Consider the following 18,047-nt stretch of genomic DNA (forward strand, 5'->3'; position numbering starts at 1 on the left):
TACAGGGAATCTTTTTGCCTGGAATTACTGAAAATTTGGAGAATGTATTTATAGACAATGCGTAATTTTTACCTTTACCTATTAAAATAATTTTGTTAATGTAGAAAAAGAGGAACTACAACTTAGTTCGTCAATATAATTGTATTTGTTATATTAAATTTAAGAGTCAAAAATAGTCAGTAGAAACTAGCATGTGAGAAGAAGAGAAAGCTAAGTGGAAAAGAATGATTCATTCATTTGCTCCCCACATGTGCTAAACAATAGGAAATATAAAGATAAATGATTTCTGTCCTCTGGGAATTTTCAAAGTTGTAGGAGAGGCAGACAGGGAAAAATATCACAGTACAATGTGTAAGGTGTTATCACAGGTAAAAGTGCTAAAGAGCAGAATAGTGACGGCGCCATTCTGGAGAGCTACGGAAGGCTTCTTATAGGAGGAAATACTGAACAGGCCTTAAGAGACTACAAGAACACTCGCATGCAAGTCTTTGTTGTGTACATATGTTTTCATTCTCTTGGGTATATACCTAGGAATGGAATTGCTTAGCTGAATGGTAAATTTATATTTAACTTTTAAAGAAACTGCCAAATTGTTTTGCAAAGTAGCTATACCATTTTACATGCCTGCCAGAAATATAGGAGGTTTCCCATTGTTTTCCCACATCATTGCCAAAATTTGTTATTGTTTGTCTTTTTGATTATAGCTATTCTAGTGAGTGTGAAGTGGTTATCTTGTGGTTTTAATTTGTGTTTCCCTAATGACTGATAATGTTGAGCATTATTTTTATGTATCTGTTATCCTTTCATACGTATTCTTTGGTGAAATGTTCATTCTAATCTTTTGCCCATTTTTCAATTGGGTCCTGTTTTATTATTCAGTTGTAAGGGACACAAAAGACCACTATTATGTGATTGTATTTATATGAAAAGTCCAGAAAAAGAAAATCTTTAGAGGCAGAAAGTTTATTAGTGGCTACTTGGGGCTGGAGGTGGGAATGGGAATTAACTATAACTGGACTTAAGGGAACTTACTGGGAAGAGAATAATGTTCTAAACCTGGATTGTGGTGATGGTTGCACAGCTGGGTAAATTTACTAAAAATAATTTAATTCTATACTTAAGACAAGTGACTTTTAAAGTTGATCAAAAAATTGATGATGAGAAGTTCTCTAAAAGATTAAGGAAGAGTAGGAAGAAAGAACTGCATGTTCAGAAGCATTTGAGGTTGTTGAGGGAATAAAAAGTGTGACTGAAAACAGGTGTGAAAGTGGCAAGGGATAAAGCCAGAAATACTGAGTCAAAGCTCGGTTCACAGGTCTTACATACCATGCTGAGGAGCTTGGACTTGATCCTGCAGACAGAAAGAAACTCCCAGCAAAGCTGGCCTTTAGTTGAGATTCTAGTCTAATGTAAAAGATCAATGTACACATACTGCACTTATTTGGGTGTTTTCATTCATCTTATTTTTGTATAGGAAAAAATGAAACTAATGTCATTTTCTTCACTTATTATAAAGGTAAACATTGGACAACTGATGGCATCAGCAGTGTAGTTTACGAATCAGAAGAAAGACTTATATCATTCAGCCTGGAAAGTTTGGGCCCTGTTACTTTGATTCAAGATACTCATATTCACATGCCATACCAGTCTTGGGAACTAAGACCACTTAATGTGGATAAAGTACTTTTGACTGTGACGACAGTATTTACTGAGATTCAAATACAAATTAAGGTAAATCACTGTTGTTGGGAGTCATATCCAAGAGGTAAAGCTCTTTGACGACGATAAGAGAGTGTGTCAAAGCAATCAGTCACTGGTTATTAACATATTGAAATATATCTTTTATAAAGATAGTTAATATATACGTTGTGCTATAATTTCTAAATTAAACATTAATTGAATAGATAGAAAATAACATGTAAAAGGTAAGGCACACATTTGTATCCTAATATTACTAGGAATAGAATTAATGCAGTGACAAGCCTGGCTATAGTACGACTTTCAGAGTTTCTGACCCACTCTCTAGAAGATTCCTGATCTTGGTCACCCAGCCATTTGTAATCTCCTTCAAGTTTGGTCTGTGAATAATCCCGTCTTGCTCATAAGTCAGAAATTATTATGCATAGCCTAATACATAGTCTGAAATTTAGAGAGACAATAAACAGATGAGTGGTTGCCTGAGTCTGAGGGCGGGAATGAGGATTAACTGTGAATTGACGTGAGCGGTCTGGGCTGGGGGTGGGGGGATGAAAATGTTCTGCAACGGGTTAATGGTGATAGCTGCACCACTCAGTAAAGTTACAAAATTATCGTTGGATTATTCACATGAAATGGGTGAATTTTATACTATGTAAAATATACCTGACTAAAATGTTCTAAGAGAGAGCCTGAAATGCCTTACGAATGGGGCAGGAAGACTAGACTATCATCAAAGGAGGTAAGCGATGCGAACTCTGAAAACTTTCAGATTGCAGTTTAAATGCTGCAGACTTTAAAACTGGATAATTTTGCATTCTTATGTTAAATCTATGTGTAGAAGCAAGTATAATCCTTCAAAGTTGAAACATGACTGCTATCAAGTAGCTACTGTAATTCAACATGAACATATGCTGTGTTCTCAGATCATAATTTAGGACATAGGAGGCGACCTGGGAGATCCTTTAGTCTAGTCCCTTGATTGTTCAGATAAAGCCCCCAAAGAGTTGATAAACTGCTTAAGGTAACATGAGACTTTGTGGTGGAGCTTTCAGATTAGTCCTAAAACGTGTCTCGCCTGCATTCTCTTTAATATAGAATGACATAGGATTAAAAAAAAAAAAAAAAGGTACAAAGAACCTAAAGGCTGGAACCAGAATGATAATGCAGTAATAATTTTTTAACTTACTTATATAAAAGCTTCTTTTTTCTTGTTGAAACTAGGAAGACCTCTGCTTGTTAGCTTCAGTCAAACTAAATAACAAAAAACATTCCTCTATTTTGGATGGAAAATGGATGACTCCTATTTCTTTCATTATTGCTTTGAAAGAAACTGGATTGAATATCTTCCCTACTGAACACTCTCATTTTTATGTTGCTATAAACTATAAGGTAAGAATGAACCTTTCCAAACTTAATGTAATGTACATTTAGAATGCTAGCAAATATTAAATTTCATATAAATCTTAAGGTACATTGTGGATTTTCTATATTTGCTATACAAGATTATAGTTAGAAAGGAAGGGATAAATGGCAAGACCAGAAATTCAGGGTTCTCTTAAGTTCAATAATCTTCCCCAAGAAAGGAAGCCTGATCTTCGTATTGAGAAAATGGAACACATCTACAGCTGGCCGGTTTAGCAAAGGTAGTCTGAGCAACTTCGCATTTGGTATATTTTCTTTCTTCTTCCAGAATGGCTATATTTAAGATTTCTTAAGAGAGTAAATGACTCAGCAGTTTCCCAAACATGGTAAGTCAGGTGAAATTAAACACATACTAGGACCAGATATTCAAAACCCTCTTCTGTTTCTTGGCAGAGCCTCACTGCCTGCATACTGCTTATACTGTATTATTCATAAGGCTTTAGTTAAATGAGATCCTTCCATGTTAAACTGTGAGCTCCTTGAGGGTGGGGACTGTTTCTTAATCGGCTTTGATTCTTCTAGCACCTAGCATATTTCTAGAATACAGATGTTTGGTAAACATTTATGACATATGGAAGAAGACAGAGGAGCTTCTAATCATGAAAGGTGTTTCAGGCAGAAGCGTTCTACACTCAAGAACAAGTTTATATTATACCAGAAAATGACGATATAGTCAGCATTCATATAACACATGTAAATAATCATATCTATAACTGTGTACATACTCATATATGTGTAGAAAAAAACCACCTTGGTTTTAGTATATCAAATTGCTGGTTATTCTACAAATGCTGAGTGTAGTGTACTTTTCATCTTTTCTGAATATTCTATTCAATAATTTTTTTCTGAACACCTATAGTCTAGGCATTGTTCTACATGCTTAGGATACATTAGTGCATAAAACAAAGTCCATGCCCTTGCGGAACTTACATTCTAATGGAGGGAGACAAAAATTATCTCATATGTCCAAAGGTGGATAAAGTACTACAGAAAAACTGTAGGTGAGAAATGCTGGGTTTAGGGCAGCGTACGATATCAGTTAGGTATTGGGCAACAGGAGGGCTAGATGAGAAGGTAAGATCTGAGCAAAACATGAAGGTGGGGAATGTAGCCAAGTGTCTATCTTGGGAAACAGCTAGTGGCCTGGTGTTTGATTGGAGGAACAGCAGCAAGGCCAAGTGCCTGGACCTGAGAGAGCGAAGGGAGAAGAGGATAATGTCAGATAGATAATGGGGTGGTGTGGGGGAATGTGAGATCACACAGGCCCTTGGAGATCATTGTCAGGGCTTTGGATCTATTCTGAGTGAGGGAAAGTCACTGCCCATTTTAAGAGAGCCGTCATATAATCAGATTTACATTTTAAATGGATCTTTCTGTGTTAAGAAGAGACTGTAGGAGCCCTTCTGGAAGGGGAACTTGTTGAGAGGCTCTCTGATCAATTCTGTTTGTTTTTATATTGACAGATTCCTTTGGTAGAAATGAAAGCTTATCGACAAATGGCCCTGCTAGGTTCCGCTTTTGCATTTGGTTGGAGCAAGTGGAATATAAACTGTGATTCTAAAAAAGTTATATTTAAGGTACAGTATGCAAAAGCCTATAAAACTACCTTGTGTTCCAAAGGAAAAGGTACTCAGAAGCTAAATGAATGTAGACCATGGTTTCTCCTCTTAAAAAGATGAAAAAAATTAACATTTAAAATGGAGTTTTAAAACCACTTATTTTTATTTTTGTTAGAAATATAAAACTAAACTATGTAAAGGTTAGGCCTTCATTGTCCCTTATGGTACCAAATGCTCTTGATATCAGGCCTTATATCTCTTTACACTGACTCAAGAACAAATGGAAGCCTTTAACTAGAACATATCTATGATCACAAACTCAATCTGAGAGGGTTAGGCCTCCAATTTAACTTTCTGGCACATTTACTACTTGCCTGATAAAGAAGGTATCGTTTCAAATTCTAGAAGCTGACTGATGAATGTTTTAGCATCAGTGAGCCACCATATTTATTTATCTTGTTTATTGTGTGTTTCTCCCACTAGAATATAAGCTCCTTGAGGACAGGGGTTTTTTATTGTAGTCATTAGTTATTCATTAATTTTGTTTTGTTGTTACTGTTATTACATCCCCAGCACCTACAACAGTATAGTGAATTAACATTTTGATACGTTCTATAAATACCAAAATATAAACAGTTTCATGGTTTAAAAGGGACATTAAGAATATTTCTCTTAATATTAGCAATTTGGGGGAGTAAGTTGAGCCCTTCAAATAATCCTCTACTGCCAAAATACCTAATAGAAGAGGAACTGTTAACAGATTTCTCGAATTTTCTTTCGTTAGGTGAGGGAACACCTTACTAAAGAAGAAGAACCTATTCAGAATCCTAACTGGGCCCTTTTGATGTTTAGTGGTGACAGAGCACAAAGGCTCAAGATTGACGAATACAGTGAGGCATTCTCTGAAGCCCTTAAAGAAGAAACTGAGTTTCATTCTACTTTATATCACATGGTTAAGGATTTTGCTTCTGAAGAAGCAATGGAGAAAATTAGGAGCTCCAACTGCCAGTTTATTGATTCTGTATGCCGTATGCTACTCTCGATTAGATTACTCAGCTATTCTTAATCTTCACTGATAAATTTTACTCAGTATGAAGAAATCAAGCAACTTGGAGAAAAGTCAGGTATTTCTTCAATAAAAGGTAACAAGTGAATATATTTCAAATTTTATTTTTTTAAAATGTGGGGATTTTCCCTATGAATATTAGTCTACTAAGACTTTTACTGTACGAAGATTTAATCGTTCTTTATTTCACTAAATCTGAACAAACAATATTTAATATCTCCTCCTCAAAAAGCTCTTTAAAAGATTATAGGCAAGCTTCTCCCCATAGTATTTTAATTGGGAAGGTAATCACAAAAAGAGGGAATTCAAAATATCTTACAGTCATTCTGAAAACCTCCGGTTCCAGGCTCTGATTTCCCAGGTAAAGTTACTAAATTTATACAGTTCAGATACTGAAACTTTAAAAATCAAGATACACACATTAGGATGTGCTGCAGTCACACTGGCGGTGGCCCATTGTGTCGGAGTCTGGTAAATGACCACAAGATATGTTCTAGAGACACGCAGGAGTCTCCATCCTGTGTGGGAGCGGCATCCACAGACTTTTGGAAAAATCGGCCTGTGAGGAAGCTCATCAAAGCTGCGAACAGTACAATTAATGCAACAGAAAGCCAGAGTGCCTTATTAGCCTTTCTGATGGAAGTCTTGAGATTTGTAGCCCAGGAAGCTATTGTGTCATAACTATAAGAAAAACACAAATTCAGAATTTTGCAATCGCAGTAATCTGTTGTTAGAAACATTACTTTTGCTAACAATATCAACTGCGTCATCGATCTGCCATATATACCATCAATACTGCTTTGTAATAAACTACACTATGTGATCTGTTGTCTTGGTTTAGGCCAATATTCCTACTCCCTCCAATCCTTATCATTTTTAGAATTAAAGAAATAATGTGTTATGGTGAGAATCTGAGAATTATGTGGTTTAGGCATTATTTAACTCCTAACAAGTACATACAAGTGTTTAGCTCATTCTTTCAATCAGGTAAGACAACATGTTCTGTGTTGGAAACATAAGCATTATTTATTGGGTAGAGTTGGATATATGTGTATGTACATATGTGTGTATATATAAGTATGTCACTTATATCTCGCCGTACCCTAGACTTCTGCTGTACTGAAATTTAAACTCTATTTCTTTTAGAAACACCCACAAAAAAGCTGATGACAGTATCATTTAAGTCTCTGAAAATAGTTAACTCTGGACTAGACACTGTACTAAGCATTTTACACATGCTAATTCATTTGATCGTGACAACAAAACAATGACATAGGTACTATTATCATCCCTATTTTATAGGTGAGGAAATTGGTGCTCCAAAATGGATCACACACGAGTGACAGAACTGGAAGTTGGACCTAGGCCATCTGACTCCTCACACTGTGAATTCTGCCTCTTGTAACTCTTAGGTTCAGGGCTAACCCCTGTAGACCATACGAAGTTTGGTATTCATTTTAAACTTAACAATTTGATAGGTCCTTTAGTAATTTAATTAAGAGTAATACTGTTAATCCTGCCTTATGTTTCCCCAATTCCACCAAAATGTTGTAATTTAACAAGTAGACAACTTACACTGAAGAGACATCCCATTTTGATGGATTATTTCTCTTTTCAGTAAGACTTGGCTTTCTTGTCCTTTCTACTATTTCTTCTCCAGGTGGTTCTGAGTCATCTTTAGTTCTGTAAATAAGTATTTTTTAAAATATTCAAAGTTGAAGATAAACTATAATTATAAAATATTGCTAAATTTTACTGTATTATAAAGATGCTCACAAATACTTGTTTTGCGTTAGAAAGATTTGATAAATACCTAATTCTAAAAGTCAAATCATCAAATTTATACATTTAGCCATTTTGTTTTCAGTAAGTAGTCATCTACCACATAGGTTTTAACAACCTATATTAGCAGTTGATTTTACTCTTCTCTGTAGGTTTTTTGATCAATGCTAAATTGGAGTAACACCAAAGTGCTGTTTCTCCTCTTTCCCTAAAAACCTTAAGTTTCTTTCCCTAAAAAATCTTAAGTTTAGAACTGTTTATGAAAAATATTCTCAGTGCAAAGCTAGTTAAAATATGCTTACATTCAGCGATCTGGCAAATAGCAGTTGAATTGACTATATTTTAAATAAACTCATATTATCTAAGGAGGGATTCCCTTACTTGAACAAAACTTGTTTCATTTTTATGTTCACTGGTGAGTTCCTTGTTGGATTTGAATTTTGATATGTCAAGTTCATAAAGCCCTCATAATTGCCAAAGGGAACTGGGTCTCAAATTTTTGTTGTTGTTGTTTATTTGTTTTTCATTGAAACACATAGGGATATATGTGGTAGATTTTAGTTTAGTTTTTAAAGGAAAGAGGCCTAAAAGCCAGAATCAATTGCATTTGTGTAAGATTCTCAAGGTTTCAGTCTTTTATTTACAAAGACTTCTCAGTAAAAATCATATGATACTAACAAAAAGCAAATAATAGATTGCAATATTTTGAAGTAAACTGTTGTTTTTTTCCACTCCAGATCATAAAATATCCATTCTGTTAAGTTTAAAAGAGTTTTCAACACATGCAATAATAGGCTCCCAGGATTATTTAAACACACACACACCCCCCGAAAGCTTTAAAGGTAGGCACTGTCTTACTCATCCTTATATCCCTTAGGATTAAGTGTGGTGTCTATCAGATAGTAGCCACTCAGTGAACATGTGTGCCATGAGCATGATGAAATGATTTTAAGATCTCTACCAATGAGAAAACTGAGACCAAGTACGGTTAAGCACTTTGTCCAATGTCACCCAAGAACTTAGAGGCAGCATTTCTTCTTGTCCCTGCTTGCCCTCTACCTTTTACTATGGAAGTATATTTGATTTGTTCAACTTACTAGATAAAGAGATAGCAGTGTAGAGTTTTATGTTTCCCCTACTCTTTATTTCTTTAAAGGGAACATATATACATACAGAGGGTGCCAAAAAAATGGGTACACATTTTTAAGAAAGGAAAAAAACTATTAAAATTGTAATACTTACTGCATACCGATAACCAAAGATGAATACAAGTCACGTTGAACTTCTGCAATTACAAGAGGTGCTCAAAGTGGTCACCATCAGTAATTTTAATATATTTTTTTCCTTAAAATGTGTATACCTTTTTATGGTACCCTCTAGATAATGCACGCATGTGTATTACATATGTGCCCAGATGTTGTATATATACATATGTTATATATATAATTCACGTACTTTAAAAAAAAAATCTAAGTAAATGGATATTTCACTTCTGTGGCTCTTTATTAACTGTTTTCTCTGATGGCCAGACACCTATATGGGAAAAAAATTACCTTCACAAATCTAGCAAATTCCAGGGTCTTTTCTAACTTAAGACTTCAAACTTGCAGCTCTGAGCACTACAACTATCCACAAATCACATTTATATAGTGCTTTATAGTTAGTATTAAGCAACGAATTGTCTGTTTAATGATACAGCATTGATCTCATCTCCATGGAATAAAAGTGATCCCCACTGTTTATGCCCCAGCTCACATCAGGTTAATAAGCTCACACCAAATTTCACCTACTTTAGTTCACATTTTTCTTCTTCAGCATCTGCCCAGGAATAGGTGCTGATAAATCGATGTAATGAGGGACGGTGTTCACTCTGCTTTGTCCCCAAAATACGCCTACATAAAGATGATTATATCCACTTGTCAAATAAATCACATCCATAGTCATTATCAATTTATTTCCCACTACCTAAATCAATACAAAAATGATTATGTTCTAATTTTTTCCTGTACCTTCATATAACATTTATTTCTTAATAATTTCATTATCACATGCCAACTTTTATAATTATTCTGCTTACATTCTGTATAAATCAAATGTATCACCTACTTTAAACAGTTACTTTAGTCCAGTTATAAATTGTAAAGTCCCCAAAGAGCAACCATAAAATTACACTTACCAACTGCTTGACCTCCTACTGAATCGGTCATTATTTTCCATCCCAGCCACCTTTAAAGTTCAGATGGTAAAGAAATGATAAAATACGAATTTAGAGAAATTTATACTTTTGTCATATGGAAATGAATTTGCTTTTGACTGAGAATAGTTAGAAATGTGCCTACCATTCCTGCATTTCCAATATTTCTGGGTAAAGAGGCAATGGTCACTCTTCGAAGAGAAGATGGCTACTCAAAGGGGGAAATGTACATTTAGAAAATTCTTAATATTTTATCCTTGTATGCAACACTGATGAATCCTTGTACATACACATCCATGCACTTGAGTAATGCTGAGTTAAACAGTTGACATTTTTCAGGATTTTGTTACGGCCAAATTGCCTTCCGGAAATATTCTACCAATTTATATTCCACTTTCCCCAAGATTGGGTGAGTATGATTTTTACCAATCAAATACGGAGTATAAGCTTTCTTGTTTAGGTTTGCATTTATTTGACTTCTAGTAACACTGAACATTTATTTCTATGTTGAATAGCCATGTGTATATCTGCTCTGAGAACCACCTGTTTATGATTTTTATCCATGTTAATTTTGTCCATAGAAATTTTTTTCACTGTTAATTTAGCCAATTCTATTACTCTCTTCCTCTCTTTTGCTACCATTTCTTTTATGCTTAGAACAGTTTTCCCCTGCTCAAGAGGATATAAATATACATCTATATTTATAGCCTTTTTTTCATGGCTTCATTTTTTCCATTTAATACATTTAAGGATAGGCAAATTATTTTAATGAATGGATGTATTTATAGCCTTGAGATTTGCACAGAAAGATGATACATAGTATTATGTTATTCTTAAAGTTTAAGTTCAACTTCAGTAAATAAAAACATTTTGAATATAGGAAATAAACTAAAGTTTTATGTGACTCCTTTTCTGAAACTGCCATCCCTAATCGAATTTCATAGATTAGTTGAGCATCAAGAAATGTGACCCAAGAAACTTGGGATCAAATCATGGTTCTGTCACTACATGATTATAACTAACCACTTACATTCTGTGCTTCTCCCTTTCCTCATCTGTGAAAAAGATTTGGATGGAATGGTTTTAAAGTCAGTTGCTCAAAAATTCAATTACAAAATTCTGTGAAATCCTGATTTTCAAATTGGCAAAAACTGCTGGTTTCACTTTCTCCCTTTCTTATGTAATAACAAACTCCTTGAATTTTCAGTTAGGCATACAGACTCCAGAATAAAAACTATTTCCAGTCTTATTTGCAACGAAGAGTGAAAAGGGAAATGTCATCTGGGACTTCTAGGAAGCTATCTTTAGAAGAAGAGGGAACACCTGTCTTTGATTTTTCCTTTTTCTTGGAACGTGACTCGATGCAATTACCTGGCCTTGGTGCCCAGAACTGAAGAGGCATCTTAGACCACAAAGTGGAAGCAAAGGGCTGAGGGTGATGAAGCAGCAAGAGAGAGAGAGGAGACCAGGCCCTGCGAATTTTGTGAAGCTGCTCTACGATTGTTGGACTGCATATTTCAACCTTCTGTTTTACATGAGAGAAGCTATCATTATACTGTCTTTCCTCTCATTGCCAGGCAAACTTAATTGATATGCCAATATAGCAAGAAATATAAAAGCATACATATAAACAAATATACACACACACACATATACACACACAAGCAAATTAAAATCATTGTTTTATGTTTTACATTTAAAGCTATGTTGCTTCAGTTATTTTAAAAGTATCTCACTTATAACATTCAATGGACATTTTGTCAGTGAATCAGTAAATGATTCAGTAATTACCTTGGAGTTTAGAGAAGCTGAGCGTTTTTTAATTTGGCAGTCATCTGAAAGGAAAAACACATTTGCACATTTTAGAAGTTGTATTTGTAAGTTCTGCTAATGCAATGGTCTTAATTCTTTACAAAGAAAAGCGATGGTCAGAAAATATTTACGGGGGTGCCAAAAAATGTATACACATTTTAAGAGATGTTATTTATGCTCAAGCAGTAGTTTGCCGTAATCAGAAGTGTCTGGAAGCTGATGGTAACCACTTTGAGCACCTCTTATAATTGTAGAAGTCAAATGTGACTTGTATTCATCTTTTGTTATTGGTATATATTATTACAATTAATAGTCTTTTTCTTTCTTAAAATGTGTATACATTTTTTTGGCACCCTCTGCATTTAAGACACTGAAGACCATTGAAGAGATAAATATCAGGTTATTTACTTGGTGATTTAAAATAATTACCACCATCTTAACCAATGAAATACAGTCCTCTATGGCACAGCAAATGTCGAGAATGCCAACCCTGCACATAGTAGGCAGTACATGAATGGCTGCTGAATAAATGAATCCAAAAGCACAGATAGAAGATTATCAAATGTTTACATTTCTACAAGAGGAACATATCAGTAAGAATTTTCAGAAAAGTTCATACTACTTATTTAAAATAAACTATGATAAGATTTATATAAACTTCTGTTAAGATATTTTCTATGGCCTTATGTATTGTCCCTATTTTCCAATTCATCAGTCAGCTTGCTGTACCAGGGTCATTCCTTCTATGAGGAATACAAAACCACTGTTGATGAGAGTGGCTCATTTAAGTCACTGTACCATGCTTTATGTAAGGAGAAAGAGCCAATTCTAACATATCCTAAGTAGGAGACGTGAGGGTCAACTCAATGGCTTGGATTAAATTTTCTGATCTCAGCAACTTATATTGGTTTAATGAATTTCTGATGTCATTATCAAGCAATCATTCTTGCCTCCCAACCTGTTATCTAACTGACATCTTACTTTTGGCTATATGACAGGAATGGGTTATTCTTTTAATGCAACCTTAACTTAAGGGTCTTATACTAAAGATATAATAAAGAATTAGTAAGAGAGAGAATGAAAGAGGTGAATGTTAGAAAAACATAACCAGTACTATTATCTTAAACTTTTATTACCTTCATCTTCAAGAGGGTTAAAAGATCTTTCATTTTGCAAAAGAACCTGTTTCAATTCTTCTAATTCAGCATGTTCTTTAGCATACATTCTCTTCAGGTTTTCTACATGCTGAATCATCACTTCAACTGCTTTACTAACCCGGCTTTCCTAGTAGGAAAAAAAACAAAACACACACACAGACACACACACAAATTTATATTGAAAATACTATTCTTGATACCCAGTTAAACAGTGGTGATTAGAAACATGCATATATCTTCACTCCACCCTAAATCCCACTAAAATGACCATAAAGGTATATTTTTTAAGAAGGCATGAGTCCACAAGGGCAAGTAGAACAGGAGAAGATATAATAGCAATAAAATTTTGAAAGCTTGCTAGTAGATGGACTAGTGATAAATGACTAAGACCTGAAAAAGCTAAACCCTGAACAAAGTGGTAAGAAAAACCAAGAAGCTACCTAGGTTGCACCACAGAAAGCCCCAAAGATTTGGGAATTAGTGACGCCTCTGAAATTAAGTTTAAAAGGTAGATATGTGAAAGAAGTGTTTGAAAATCTGTGTAAAAAAATAAACAAAACAGAAACAAACACATAGCTACAGAGAACAAACTGATGGTTGGCAGCTGAGAGGGGGGTTGGGAACAGGGTGAAAAGGTGAAGGGATTTAAAAAACATACAAATTGGCAGTTCCAAAATAGTCAAGGGAATGTGAAGTATAGCATAGGGAGTATAGTCAATAATATCGTTATAACTATGTATGGTGCTAGGTGGGTACTAGACTTATCAGGGGGAATCACTTCATAAGTTACATAAATGTCTAATCACTGTGCTGTACACTTAAAATTAATATAATATTGAATGTCAACTGTAATTGATAAAAAAAATTTTTTAAGTGATTAGATCCAGATTCCCTCCTTTCTCAGGCCAACCAAGCAACTTCCTCTCTTGGTTGAAAGACTACAAAGGTTGAATAACTAGAGAAAGTTAAACAGAGGGTCTGTGGATTGGGCAGTAACTGACAATTGATAGTGGATCATACTGAAAAGAATAGATTTAAGCAACAGTCTGTATACATATTGAAAATTGAGATACCTGGCCTTATTCTTCCTTCCTGCTCTCAAAAATTGGTAGCCAGGTTTATACCCTATGGGCAGACAGCTAGAAGATTTTTCTCTGATGAATCTAACATCCCAAGATGAAAGTCCTAAAATTACTGATATTAAGAGTACTCCAATGAAACATCCTAGCTTGTGTGAAGCTCAGAATTAATAAGAACCTTCCCCATCCAACATACAAAGAGCTGCCAATCAGCTGTATAGTGGATCATCAGATGTCGCAAGAAAACCTCTAGCATAAAAGGAGAAAATAAAAACACAAGAAAAAGCAAGCTGGAAGAAATAAACTAGAAAAAACGAAAAGTTCAAGGAAACTATCAATATCTTCAGAAAATTAAAAATTAGTATTGCATCCATAAAATAAAAACAAGGTATAATCAAAAAAACAATTCTCTAAGAATAAAAAAGTCTGGAAATTAAAAAATATGACAAAAATAACAATAGAAGAGTTTCAAGAAAAGGTTAAGGAACTCTCTCTAAAACTAGAGCAATAAGACCAGTTATGAAAAGCTATGAAAAAGGACCAGTTCAGGAGATCCAACATACAAAGAATTCAAGAAAGTATCAAAAATGTAGAAAAATTCCACAAAATGTACAAAAGGAAATAATTCAAGAAAATTTCCGGAGCTCAAGAATATAATTTGCCAGCTTGAACTTGTTCATTCTAGGCCTAAAACAGTAGATGAAAATAAACCCATACCAAGAGAGGACAGCAGGGATAAAAGTATATCCTAAAAACTCAGGAAAGGAAAAAGAGGTTATAAACAAAGCCACAAGACTCAGAATGGCGTCAAACTTTGATAGCAACACCAGAAGCTAAAAAGAAAATAAAGCAATGAAAGAAAAATTCTGGAGGAAATGATCTCTCACCTAGAATTTTTCACCCAGCTTGACTATCATTAAGTGTAAGAATAAAGACATTTTCTTCTATCAAAAAGTTTACCAGGCATTCTTTTTCTCAGGAAGTTGCTGGATGAGATGTTCCACCAAAATAAAAAAATCAGCAAAGAAGGATTTTGGAAATAAGATTCAACTCAAGAGAGAAGTGAAAGGAATCTTCATTTAAGAGTTCCCAAGATTCTGTGGTGAGCCTAAAGAACAACTAGTTCAAATTTGGCAGGTTAGAAATCTCTGGAAGCAACATCTCAAAGAAGAAATTGACAGAATGCTTGAGGAGCTTGAATCTATTGCAAGTCCTAGACTCTCTAGGAGAAGTTAGTAATAAATTAGAGATAAAGAGAAAACTAAGCAAATAAACACTGCAAAGAAAAATGATTAACTTCGGGAAGAACATGAATTTGTGCAAGGAAGGAAAAGTCATCATAATAGACTATCTCTGCTATGAATAGAATTTACCTGGTCAAAATTTGTACACGTAATATTGAACTAGCTAATATTCATCCACTAACTTTTTTTTTGAAAAATTTTACTTATTTAGTTTTATATTTTTAATTAAAGTTTATTGGGATGATAATTTTTAATTAAAAAAAGTATTATGAAAATTTCCAAATAGACATAAAAAGTAGAAAATAAATCCGCAAACATCCGTCAACCAGCTTCAAGAACCATCAACATTTTCCATATGAGTTTCATCTCCTCCTCAGTTCTGAATACTATTAGTTTTAATACAAGTATGGGACATCATGTTGTATCACTCTTAGGTGCTTCAATAAGTATCTAAAAAATACAAAGTGTACTACCTTAAGTAACCAAAATGCCATGATCACATCTAACAAAATTAACAGAAACACCTTAATGTTATCTAGTCCATATACAAATTTTCCAATTTTTTTCAAAAATGTTTTTACAGTTTTGTTTGAACTGGAATCTAAATACAAAGTACATTTATTGTATTGTTTTCTTTTTATAATATTACTGTGTAATTCACAATATAAAATTAATTATTTTAAAGTGAACAACTCAGTGGCATTTAGTACATTCACAATGTTGTGCAACCACCACTTGTATCTAGTTCAAAACATTTTTTTCATTGCCCCCAAATAAAATCCCATACACATTAAGCAGTCACTCCCCATTAACCACTTGCCCCAGGTCCTGGCAAGCACTAATCTGCTACCTTTCTCTAAAGATTTACCCATTCTAGATACTACATATAAACAGAATCATACAATAAATATATGACGTTTGTATCTAGTTTCTATACTTAGCATGTTTTCGAGACTCATCTATATTATAGCATGTATCAGCACTTCATTCCTTTTAATAGCAAAATAATATATTAATCATATAATAATAATACTGCAATTTCACACCCTCCTCAATACTAGTTATTTTTTCTCCCCCTTTTTTTTTAATATTATAATTATTCTAGTGGGTGTGAAGTGGTATGTCCTTATGGTTTTGGTTTGCATTTTACTAATGATTCCCTAACCTTTCATGTGATTTGGCCATTTGCATACCTTCTTTGGAGAAATGTCTTTTCCAGTCTTTTGCCCATTTTTAAATTGGGTTGTTTCTGTTTTTAAGTTGTAAGCATTCTTTATAGGGTCTGGATATTAGATCCTTAGCTATTTGATTTGCAAATATTTTCTCCATTCAGTAGATTGCAAATATTTTCTCCATTCAGTAGATTGATAATTTCTTTTGCTACATTAAAGTTTTTACTTTTGAGGAAGTCCAATTTATCTGTTTTTTGTTGTTGCTTTTCCTTTTGGTGTCATATACTCACTTATTTATTTAACAAATATTTATTGAGTATCTGCTATCTATTAGGCACATTTCAGAAATAGGGGATGCAAGCAGTAAGCCATACAGATAAATATTCCTGCTTTTATGGAGCTTATATTCTAGTGGGAAGAGACAGAAAATAAATAAGATGTCAATAAAACATATATCATGTTTGAAGGTGATCAGTGCTGTGAAAAACAAGAAACAAAAGAGGGCATTAAAATCTCTGGGGTGGGAAGGATTGAAATTTTACAGAGGATGTCATGGTAGACCATTTATGAAGGTGATATTTGAACAAGAATTGAAGAATATTAGAGCTAAGACTTGTAGATACTTGGAAAAATAGTATTCTAGGAAGAGAGAACAGCTAGAACTAGGGGCCTGAGATGGCAGTCTGCTTAGCACGTCTGATGAACAAAAAGGAGACCAGTGTCGTTGGAGTACAATAATTCAGGAAGACACTCATAGAAGATAAACTCCAAGAGGCAAGAGGGCAGGGTAACCATGTAAATGTTTTTAAGACATCTTAAAGGACTTTGGTTTTATTCTGAAAAAAAGTGAAGAGCCACTAAAGGGCTTTACACAAAAAAGCAACATGATCTGGCTTACGTTTTTAAAGGATTTTTCTGGCTGCTTTATTGAGAATAGACTATGTTGGAAGTAGGATTGTGTTTGGATAGAAAGAGGGAGAGCATTTAGGAAGACAGTGTATTCATCTGAGAAAAACAGATGGTGGCTTAGATCAAGGTGTTTGTTAGCAACGGAGAAGAAAATAAGGGGTTGAATTCTGAATACATTCTGATGGAAGAGTGAACAGGACTTCCTATAGAACAGAATGTGCAGTGTGAGAAAAAGTGTTGAGAATTACCCCTGAGGGTCTTCAATCTGAGCAGTTGGAGGGGCTGAGGTGCCCTTGACCTTCGTAAGGAAACCATACATGGAACAGGTTTTGGAGGGACCATGAACTGTTTATTTTTGGATATGTTAAGTTTGAGTTGTTTATCAAACATCCAAGTGGAAATGCTGCAGTGTCAGTAGCATATTTGTGGGGGCAGAGCCCCAGAAAGAAGTTTCCAGGCTCTCGGCCTCACATAGACAGGTGCTGGCTCAGGTAGTAAATGGCCATCAACTGTGATTGCATGGCCATCAGCTGTGGCTAGTTGGCCGTCAGCTGTAACCAGTGAGCCATTGGCCACTAATATAACTGCTGTGGCTACGCTAGCAGAAAGAGAGAAAAATAGGGGCTAGCAAGAAGATGGTGGCTGGGCTGGCAAGCGCAGATTGCAGTTAGGATGGCTGGTTGTGGACAGTGTGGATACAGCCTCCAGTGAGAGTATAGTGCCGCCAGCGAGAATATACTAGTATGACTCCCCTACCTATGGCTCTGTGGGTGTTCCTTTTGGGCCTGGCCACATCCTGCGTTCTTATGAGGGGAGCGGGAGCAGAGACCCCGCAGACCGCACCACACGACAAATGGCGCAGCGAGCAGGATATGGTGCCGGCCAAAGCTCTGCAAAGAACGGAGGAGCAGTCTGTGTGTATGAACACTGAGTCTCTGGAAGACCAGGAGGAG

The 18,047-nt window shown here is 34.9% G+C and overlaps 2 protein-coding genes across 9 annotated transcripts in view; one reads left to right on the forward strand and one right to left on the reverse strand.

Annotated features, from left to right (window-relative positions):
* The window catches only part of DNAI7 (dynein axonemal intermediate chain 7), a 62,737-nt gene extending 56,087 nt beyond the window's left edge, over positions 1–6,650 (forward strand). For all 4 annotated transcript variants that reach the window (XM_074325910.1, XM_074325911.1, XM_019737736.2 and 1 more), the window contains 4 exons: positions 1,517–1,731; positions 2,920–3,087; positions 4,584–4,697; positions 5,464–6,650. In XM_074325910.1, the coding sequence (XP_074182011.1) occupies positions 1,517–1,731; positions 2,920–3,087; positions 4,584–4,697; positions 5,464–5,745 (779 nt within the window). In that variant the 3' untranslated portion in view covers positions 5,746–6,650. The remainder of the gene's footprint in view (positions 1–1,516; positions 1,732–2,919; positions 3,088–4,583; positions 4,698–5,463) is intronic.
* The window catches only part of IRAG2 (inositol 1,4,5-triphosphate receptor associated 2), a 47,150-nt gene continuing 35,013 nt past the window's right edge, over positions 5,911–18,047 (reverse strand). For all 5 annotated transcript variants that reach the window (XM_019737708.2, XM_019737690.2, XM_074325913.1 and 2 more), the window contains 7 exons: positions 12,670–12,817; positions 11,513–11,556; positions 9,867–9,929; positions 9,704–9,753; positions 9,318–9,419; positions 7,321–7,428; positions 5,911–6,426 (listed from right to left, as the gene is read on the reverse strand). In XM_019737708.2, the coding sequence (XP_019593267.2) occupies positions 6,183–6,426; positions 7,321–7,428; positions 9,318–9,419; positions 9,704–9,753; positions 9,867–9,929; positions 11,513–11,556; positions 12,670–12,817 (759 nt within the window). In that variant the 3' untranslated portion in view covers positions 5,911–6,182. The remainder of the gene's footprint in view (positions 6,427–7,320; positions 7,429–9,317; positions 9,420–9,703; positions 9,754–9,866; positions 9,930–11,512; positions 11,557–12,669; positions 12,818–18,047) is intronic.

This window comes from Rhinolophus sinicus, linkage group LG02 (genome assembly GCF_036562045.2).
Source record: "Rhinolophus sinicus isolate RSC01 linkage group LG02, ASM3656204v1, whole genome shotgun sequence".
Taxonomy (NCBI): Eukaryota; Metazoa; Chordata; class Mammalia; order Chiroptera; family Rhinolophidae; genus Rhinolophus; species Rhinolophus sinicus.